The sequence below is a fragment of the Monopterus albus genome, unplaced genomic scaffold, assembly GCF_001952655.1.
Source record: "Monopterus albus unplaced genomic scaffold, M_albus_1.0 scaffold299.1, whole genome shotgun sequence".
NCBI lineage: Eukaryota > Metazoa > Chordata > Actinopteri > Synbranchiformes > Synbranchidae > Monopterus > Monopterus albus.
This window is the reverse complement of record NW_018128179.1, coordinates 373238-383357: the sequence shown is the minus strand read 5'-3', so window position 1 is coordinate 383357 and position 10120 is coordinate 373238. Positions and strand designations below refer to the sequence as shown.

At 42.8% G+C, this 10120-nt stretch overlaps 1 protein-coding gene across 4 annotated transcripts in view; it reads right to left on the bottom strand.

Moving 5' to 3' along the window:
* LOC109973673 (coiled-coil domain-containing protein 85A-like) overlaps positions 1–9794 on the bottom strand; it is a 43111-nt gene extending 33317 nt beyond the window's left edge. For 2 of the 4 annotated variants that reach the window (XR_002276849.1, XM_020623436.1), the window contains exons 1-2: positions 9039–9794; positions 7012–8080 (exon numbers count right to left, since the gene is read on the bottom strand). Coding sequence is in view for 3 of the 4 variants with exons in the window: in XM_020623436.1 (XP_020479092.1) it covers positions 7012–8080; positions 9039–9263 (1294 nt within the window). In the remaining variant the exon portion in view is untranslated. Of the gene's footprint in view, positions 1–5024; positions 6033–7011; positions 8081–9038 lie in introns of those variants that run through there. The other 2 variants (XM_020623438.1, XM_020623437.1) reach the window with 2 other exon arrangements.
* Between the last annotated feature and the right edge of the window lie 326 nt (positions 9795–10120).

The following is a 10120-nucleotide window of genomic DNA, read 5'->3' as shown; positions in this document are numbered from 1 at the left end:
GAACAAGGGTGATGTGCAGAGTTGTAGCAACTACAGGGGTATAAAGTTGATGAGCCACACAATGAAGCTATGGGAAATAGTAGTGGAAGCTAGGCTAAGAAAGGAAGTGGATATCTGTGAGCAGCAGTATGGCTTCATGGCCAGAAAGAGCACTACTGATGCAATTTTTGCTCTGAGAATGTTAATGGAGAAGTATAGAGATGGTCAGAAGGAGCTGCATTGTGTCTTTGTGGATTTAGAGAAAGCGTACGATAGAGTGTCGAGAGAGGAGCTATGGTACTGTATGAGGATGTCAGGAGTGGCTGAGAAGTACGTCAGAGTAGTTCAGGATGTGTATGAGAGGAGTACAACAGTAGAGAGATGTGCTATAGGTCAGACAGAGGAGTTGAAGGTGGAGGTGGGGCTACATCAAGGATTGGCTTTGAGTCCCTTCTTGTTTGCTATGGTGATGGAAAGGTTGACAGATGAGGTCAGACAGGAATCTCCATGGACAATGATGTTTGCGTATGACGTGATTGTAGTGAGAGCAGAGAGCAGGTGGAGGAACACCTGGAAAGGTGGAGGTCTGCTCTGGAAAGAAGAGGAATGAAAGTCCTTTTGAAAGTCAGTCGTGGTAAGACAGAATACATGTGTATGAACGAGAGGGAGGGAAGTGGAACAGTGAGGTTACAGGTGGCTGAGGTCAAGAAGGTGCAGGAGTTTAAGTATTTGGGGTCAACAGTCCAGTGTGATGGGGAGTGTGGGAAAGAGGTGAAGAGGCGAGTGCAGGCAGGTTGGAGTGGGTGGAGAAAGGTGTCAGGAGTGTTGTAATAAATAAATAAAACTTTATTTATATAGCGCTCTCCAACTCACAGGAGCACCAGAGTGCTGTACAATAAAAACACACAAAACAAAACAATGACTATAAAACAGATAAGGAAATACTAGGGTGCTAGACCAAAGCTAAAACAAAACAATAAAACAAGCTAGGCCTCAAAAGCCTGCTTAAAGAAGTGGGTCTTTAAGGCCGACTTAAAGGCCACTAGTTCGCTTTCCGCCTGTAGTTCTACCGGCAGAGCAGTCTGGGGCCACAAATAGAAAGGGAACGGTCGCCCCATTTCTTATAGCGGGATCGTGGGACCACCAGCGACAAATGATCAGCGGAGCAGAGAGCTGTCCACGGCAAATAAATTGCCAACAGGTCAGATAAGTAAGAAGGTGCAAGGCCATGAATAGCCTTAAAAACAAACAATAAAATCTTAAATTTAATTCTGAATTGGATTGGAAGCCAGTGAAGAGCACGGAGAATAGGGGAGATGTGAGCAAACTTTGGGGTGTTTGATAGCAACCGAGCTGCTGCATTTTGGACTAGTTGTAGTTTTTGAAACAAAGTCTGGAGAACTCCAACATACAGAGCACTGCAATAATCTAACCGTGAGATAATAAATGCATGAATAGCCTTCTCCAGATCTCCATGTGACCAAAAGGGTTTAACCTTAGATAAGAGTCTTAGATGAAAAAAACACAACTTAACCACTGCCCTAATCTGTTTCTCAAAAGTAAAACCACTATCAACCACTATTATACCGAGATTTTTCACCGTGTCAGATAGAGGGAAGACTGAAGTGCAGAGGTTAACAACATCAGGTGACGGATCAGGACTAATAAGGATGTATTTGGTCTTACTCTCATTTAACTGGATACTCTCATTTAACAATGTTAACTCTCATTTAACATTGGAGTCAGATAGGAGCAGTGGCATATAAATCTGTCCGCATAAAAGTGGAAATGAACATTATGGCTAGATATAATAGCCGCAAAAGGTGAAATATATAGAGAAAAGAATAATGGAGCCAGGGTCGAACCTTGCGGAACACCTGAAGTGAAGGGAGCTATATTAGAGACGCAGTCGCCAATACTAACAGAGAAGGTTCTGTCGGTCAAAAAGGAAGAAAACCAGTTTAGCACAGTGCCTTTAAGCCCAACGAGGTGTTCAAGTCTCGACAAAAGAATAGTGTGATCGACAGTATCGAAGGCTGCAGATAGATCCAAAAGAACTAACAAAACAGAACATTTGGCATCAAGAGCCATAGTGATATCATTATGAATCATAAGTAACACGGATTCTGTACTATGGCGGGGCTTAAAGCCAGATTGAAACTTATCATCAATATTTAAACAATCTAAATGAGCCTGCAGCTGGGTAACTACAATTTTTTCTATAATTTTGGACAAAAAAGCAAGAAGGGAAATTGGTGAAGAGGCGAGTGCAGGCAGGTTGGAGTAGGTGGAGAAAAGTGTCAGGAGTGTTGTGTGACAAAAGAGTGGCAGCAAGAATCAAAGGAAAGGTGTACAAGACAGTAGAGAGACCAGCTATGCTGTATGGGCTAGAGACTGTAGCAGTGAGGAAAAGACAAGAGACAGATATGGAGGTAGCAGAGATGAGGATGTTGAGGTTCTCTTTAGGAGTGACCAGGATGGACAGGATTAGGGATGAGCACATCAGAGGGACAGCTGAGGTTGGCTGTTTTCGGGACAAGGTCAGAGAGGCCAGATTGAGATGGTTTGGACATGTGCAGAGGAGGGATAGTGGTTATATTGGTAGAAGGATGTTGGAGATGGAGCTGCGAGGCAAGAGGTCAAGAGTAAGGCCAAAGAGGAGATATATGGATGTGCTAAAAGAGGACATGAAGTTAATTGGGGTAAGAGTAAAGGATGCCGAGGATAGAGTTAGGTGGAAACAGATGATTCTGTGGCGACCCCTAACGGGAACAGCCAAAAGAAGAAGAAGAAGTAACCAAGTTACTTTCAGTTTTCTAAAGCAATTTCTTTACTATTTTAACCACACAAGTGCAAAGGGGTAGGTCTTGGGCCCATGTTGTCCATGTCCATTTGTTATTTTGGTCCATGTACATGTGACAGCACAAAGTGCAAACGTGTCACCTGAAGAGAAATATAAATCTGAGAATGTGATGATTAATGAATAAACTCTCAGCCAGTCACAGCTCTAAGTAAAGTAATGGTTTAGCCAATGTCTTGTCATGATGGTGCAGAACGACAGCACCTCAAATCTGATGTTTATAGGGCCACATTAATCTGATGCTATTTCAAATTTATTTCTCTGGTATCTTGCAATATAAATGGTGACATTGTACTGTAGAAAGTGACAAAACAGCATTTGCACAATAATGCACTTCAAGAAAAACATGTAGTGCTGTAAGGGCTTGCATTGGCAGTCTGGTCTTATTTGATTTGATGATTTAATAAAGGTAAATGTGATATTACTGCACATAAAACAGTATGAAAACTTTCTTCCTTTCAATAATGAAATAATACATTTAAAAGGAACTCAAAAAAGACAAAAACTGATTTCAATTGCAATGCCATGGAAACAAGAGACCGATTTTAGTAGGGTAGAGCATTTGTATGGTGGCCCATACGAGAGACTGCGCAAACATTAAAGGAAACATGCCCCACATACAAAATGCGACAAATTTCTCAAATCTCTGTAAACGTCATTGCAAATTTCCAAACAGACATTTAGATAAACTGCCCACTTATTTAAGATGTAGATGGCCACTTTCTTGTCTGAAATAAAAGGAGTCTCTCCTTGACAAAGGACCAGTGTAGCAGGACTGTGTTGCAAGCCCAACACTCCCCTTGCTGTTATTAACTGGTGGGCTTGGAACTCTTATCCCTGCTGTGAGGCGACAGTGCTAACCACTGCTCCACCATGTCGCCATGAAACTATTTAAATTCATGCATTTTCAGCTTTATGAACATTTTTGGTGGATTCTGCTTTCTTCCAAGAATACCACTGAATGTTCTTGGGCCAAAAGACTGAAGAGAGCAGGAAATATGCTAAACCTCAACTTTTATTCAAAGCATATAGTGGGTTTTTTGTTATGTCAAATCTTCACCCCAGCTCATGGTACAGCACATCCAGCCATCATTGTTTCCTGATAACAGCTGAGTCGGGGATCCTGTGTCCACCTGAGGTTCTAAGCTATTTCCCATGGCCTCAGCTGTAATATAGAGTGCTTCCACTCGGCACTATAGAAATCATTACTGTACAGTGCAGCACAGACACACACACATTTCAGCATCACAAACACGTACCAGATGTGCTGCAGCAGCAAATACAAGGAAGGCTCAACTCACTTTGCAATGTGAGGCCTTGAGTGTTAATATTTGCAAAGGGCTTCAGGGGTGCAGAGCAGGTTATATCATTCCAGTCGCTATACTACACAAAATTTACATGTTGCAAATTAATGGTTTTAAAGACACCTGATTATCTTGCATCACCCAATAGCATCTTCAGGTCCTAAAATGTCACCACTGATGTTGTGACACTCAACACAGTTCATGATTTAGACATTAACAGAGACCTACTGGGCTGTGTCTGCACTGTCTCACTACAGAGAATAGTGAACTAACTCTCTGGGTAAGAGTTGTATGGCATAATGTTTTCCACAGGATTAGCAGCTGACCTTGAGCAGGGTGTGGAATGTATACTGCACTGAGCATGAAGAGTAAATTTCAAAACAGCCCAGGATTCACACAAAAATTATATATAAATTTTGTCAAACTATGTAAATTTGGATGAGGGGAAATCTGCTGTATATACTGGGGAACACTGTCTTTAACATCTATCAATAAGATGTGACATTCTTATAAAGACTAAAAGGAGCCAGAGTCTCTCAACATATAAAACCTTTCCATCCCTACATCTTAGCACTGCTAACTTTTACTTTTTTGTTCCTAAATAACAGTTCTACGTCGAGTCAGACACTGGAGACTGTTGGTTAGTCACTGCTGCATTATTAATACGATATACCCAAAGGCATATTTAAAAATTTACAGCTACCAAGAACAGACCCATATATATTACGTTAAAAGAGGCATAACATTTCACACTAAGGTTAATTGTAATTTTGTATGCATACTCAATTGCAATTGTTCAAATAAACAACTTAAGAAATGAAATAATACATACAAATTTTAAAGATCTCTGTCAGTATGCCTAGGTTCATATTTATTCCCAGTGGTGCAGATGCTTCTGTACAGGTCACAGGGCTCATTGAATGGTGCCTTACCTTCACAGTCACCAGAGTTCAACTTAACTCAACTATAGGAGTTGTTGGAGTGCGCATCACTATTATCAAAACACCCAGTAAGGAACTGTCTTTTGGAAGAATGCTGTTCATCCCTCAATCAGTTCCTCACACATGAAAAATGTATGACAAGGAGCACTGAAACATGCTTTGCAGCGTTATTAAGACACTTTTAACACTATTCATTTGCCTCCATTTTGTATTTCACAGCATTATATTTACTAAAACCCCTGACTTTTTATTTATTTTCTTACTGTGTAGATGCACAGTGCTACAGTACAGCCAGCAGCATGTTGACTCTTACTTTTGTCTGAGTACACATTGGATTTACCTTTTACAGGGCTGTAATCACTGCACATGGCTAAAGGGACTACACATGACCAGCCAGTGATCACACATAAAAGAGGCTTAATCCTCCATTAGCTCCCTGGACACAACACATTAATTCAGTAACACCCATCACACTCAAAGTAAAACACATAAAATATAAACACATAAACAGAGAGATAACTACAGCAGAAATACCACAAGGGAGTGCTCTGGAATATTTAATGGCAGCAAAATTAAGTCAAGCTTTAAAGCCAAGCAAATGTATTTCACCTCCTCTCTGCCATTTCAAAGCACAACACATCTCCTTTGCTGTCAAAAGCAGTCCTTTATAGAGTGCACGTGGGAAGAATCAATACAAACATATTAGAAAAGTTGAGCAACTGTCAAATGTGAGCTGATTAAAATGAGCAGTCGCTGTGAGACCACTCACACAAACATGTTAAAATCTCCTTTTCCGGTTCTGGTTTTAAATACCATCTCCAGCAGTCCCTTCCTGCGTTCACTTCCATTCCTCAGAGGTGTGAAGTGTGAATGTGAGTGTGGCAGCCCAAACACCTCCAGCGTATACACACGCACACCTTGGAGAGTTGCATCAGCCACGTTCCCTTGCTTACAAACACACGCAGATGAGAACATATCTCCCTCACTCTCTTAGCACTATGTCACAGCCTGCAAATCCGCATGAGCTCTGTGTGTGTTTGTGTGTATGTACTGTATGCGTGGAATAAAACATGAATTTACAAGTTGGGTCTAAGCTTAGTTCTGCTCTTGAGACTCTGTGTGGGTGAACGTGACCTTGTTTCCTTCTATACATTAAATCAAAACCATATGACTGTGGTTCAACACTAATAATCCAAAGCCAGAGGGTACTGTATGTGAGCCAGCAGAGTCTGCATGTGATCGTAGTAAACAACAAGCACACTGAAAGAGGAAACCCGTCAGACCAAGTTGGTGGAAAGGATTTGGTGCAAAGGAGGGTAAAGAACAGTGGTGCATGTCATCAACACACTGCTAAATATGTATTTATAACACCATTCTCACAGTTTGTCATCATAAAATGACAGTGGCTTCGGTAGTGTACTGTTGTGTCAAAAACTACCTACATTAGGTAACACAACCTATATGTAAGAGACTAGTCTTTGGCTTTAGAGCTAAATTTGTAAATATTTACATTTGTATTAGAAGCAGGGGAAGTATCAGCAAATGAGAAAATATTGTTCACTAAGGACATTCAAGAAAACAAAATGTGGCAGCTCTTTGGATTATGATTTTTTGCTGACTAATGGATCATGGTAACGGTGCACTCACTACACTCCGTGTTCAAGAAAATAAACACAAAAATACATTTGAAAGAATCTAACCTACGATAACTGATTAGGATAAACTGGTTTTTATTATAAAGGTGTAAACATCTTTGCGTGTCATAATAAAGAGCCTCATATCATCACTTCCAAGCCTAATGACACAGTCAGTCATTTTAAACCAATATTCTAGTGTATTTTTCTGTAAATGTAATAATGTTTTTTTTCTTGTGGGTCATGATTGAGTTACGAGTTGAAATATGAGATAAAAGTTACCCTGTGCCTACCGTTGTACAGACTCTGGTGGTGGGGGGACATCTCCTCTCCTGCTGCCCTCCTGTGAACCCCATCTCTGCTGCGAGAGCCACTAGAATACCTCCTCTTGCCATGCTCCACCCCTGGGCTGTGCTGAAAGTCATGGTGGTGCAGTATAGACTCTGGACTCCCAACAACCACCCGTCCTTTCCTCAGGTGCTCAGGTGTCCCCATTGTTGCCTGCTTGGCCTTGGGACTCCCATGGCCTGGCCCCATTGTGTTAACCTGTCGGTGATGCTGGCTCAGTTCTGGGCTGGACTTGGCTGTGCCTTTCTCACAGCCTGGTGATGCCTGCTTTGACATCAGTAGCTGTTTCTGGGCTAGTAGGTCAGAGCTGCAGGGTTTGGGATGGGAGTTGCATGGTAGCCTGGTGGGAGACTTGTTGTTTTTCTCCAGGCTGTGTCCCAGAAGACTGTGAGGGTCTAGGTTAGTGAGGGATGCCCCTCGGGGCCGGCAAGACTGAGGGAAGGTGTGGTACTCTGGAGTGGAGCTGTGCCTCCTGCCTTTAGATTCACTTACATCTTCTGGTTTGTGGGGGTGCTCTGAGGAAACACAACTCGACCCAGATCCAGGGCTGGCATTGGAGCCCAAAGGACTGGGTTTGTGCTGGGGGTTATCAGGACTATCTGTGCCCTCTGCACTAGAGGTGCTGCTCCCATCACCAACGTCTCGCAACAGGCCAGGTGCTGGGACACCTCCACCCAGCTGAGACAAGCTGCTCTGGCTGTCAATGGAGCTCCTACAGCCAGGGCCACCTTGCCCACCCACACTGCCCCCTCCAGCTACAGCCCTCTCCTCCTCCAGCATGAGACACACCTCCTTGAACTCAAGGTTCTCCCGGATTATCTCCATCTGCCGCTGCTCCAGCTCCTTCAGTTTCTGCAGGTAAATAGCTACGTCCTTTCTCATCAGGTCTGCGCTGTAGCGGCCCAAACGCTGCCATTCTCGCGACACCCTCTTCCCCTTCTGCCGGTCGTCATCCAGGAAACAGCACAGGTCCCGTAGCTCCTGGTTGTCCTCCTGCAGTTTCTGGTTCACGTCCTGATTTACATAGACACACACACACACATATATATATACAGGAACATAAGCACACACACATGCAGCTGTGCCAATTAGCCTGTTAGAGCAGCCATGTGTGTGTGCGCATGTGTGTATGATGTGTTTCTTATAGAGCTTAAATCATTAGTCCATTTGTCAGTCGACACATATAGTAGAACAAATATCTGGGAAACATTTTTCACTATTTTCTGACATCTTACAGGCCAAACAGTTAATTGAGAAAACAAGTGTCAAATTAACCAAGAATAAATGTAGGGTTTCCTCAATAAATAATCAACTTGTGGGCCTACTAATTAGTCATGCAAAAACGTCTATTAGAATTTCTTAGAGCCTAAGTAACTTCATTAAATGTTTTATTTTGTGCAATTAAAATCCAAAACCAAGGATACTCTGTTTAGAATGATATAAACAAGAAAAAACCCTAGCACTTTTTGCCAGGTTTGCTTTAAAAAAATGTAACTATTTGCCACCTATCAAGAGTTGGCATCTAATTTTCTGTTGATCATTTGTTACAACCCCTAAAATTTTGTTCTAAAACTGGGAATACTCAACATAGTTTATTTTTCACTAGTTCATACACCTATAAATATTTATACATTTTGGTCAGAAAGAGGCTATTTTAATATAGTGCAAAGGTGCATTCATAATTATATGCACTAAAAATATTGTAAATTAGTTCACAGTTTACAATTCTCAGGCGTCCATCATTCTGTAGCCTATTCTGTGTATCCCATGTGCAACAGGTTTAATTATTTTCCAATCCCGATTATCTGGTGGCCAGTTTTACAGTAACTGACAAAGTGTACATTTGGTCACATCACTGAAGGCTTGCTGTCTCGTGTACATATCACCATGTTTATTTTAGCCTATACACCAGCGTAAAACTCCAAGGAACCCCGTGCAACCTGGCTCCCCGTGGTCCCCCACCCTATCTCACCTTCAAACTCCGTATCTCGTTCAAGTGCTGCTGGAGTCTACGGTTCACCTCCCGCATTAGATTGCCGTGCTCTACGATGACGCTCCTCTTCTCGGCCTCTGCCCTCCTCAGCCGCCGCACCAGCTCATCTTTGGACCACTTCAGCAGCTCCTCGTCGTGTATTTTAGAGATGTCCTCCGGCGTGCTCTCTGCGCTTCTGGACATCTGCGGCGGCTGCTGCTGCATGCCTTTCTCCTTCCTTGTAAACTCCGATAGAGATTGGCAGTGGAAAGTAGGCTACCGTGTCTTTTAAATATCAAAGAACAGACAAACCAAATCTCAAAACACACTCCTGTTCCCCAAACCCACCTTCCTTATGACCGTGGAACTACATCGCTTTTATTTTGACCGTCTCTCTCCCACGCCCATGCCGCAGCTCCAATATGCACCTGGTGTCTGCTACTATAACCCTGCTATCGAAGCATCAGTTTGCATGCTGTTGTCTCTCCGACTGAGCCCTTTGCCAGCTTGGCGAGGCAGTTTCTCTCCAGGCGCATGTCGGCCGCTTTGCGCACTCCCGCTGTAGTGGCGCAAGGAGATGTTAAGCAGCATAGCCGGAGAGCTCAGTACGTTAGTGTAGAGAATAGACTCTCTTCTCTCGCTCCTTCACCGTCCCCTTCTTATGTCGCCTTTTCGTCTTGTTGCGCCATCTGGTGTAGGAGAAGGTATCTGGCCACAGCTGCAGTCGTACTGTTAAATGGTTGCTCGTGTATCCTCCCACAATCCAGAGACATGCAGATTAGGATGGTGATTCTAAATTGCTTCTAGATGCGAACGGTTGTCTGACTGGCAAACCAATTCATAGTGTACCCCGCCTCTCGCCCAGTGTCAGCTGGGATCAGCAAATGAGGTTTTCACACTGAATCAATCTCAAAATAAACAGTAAAAAACGTTTTAAATAGAAACCAACATAAACCGTGTCTGTCTTCATGTTCAGTCATTATCCAATGATTATGAACCACGTGTTTGCAAACTTTCTGAAAACACAGGATTTTGACATTTATTCACTGAAAAAGTTCATCACCACCACAACATTTAGTCTT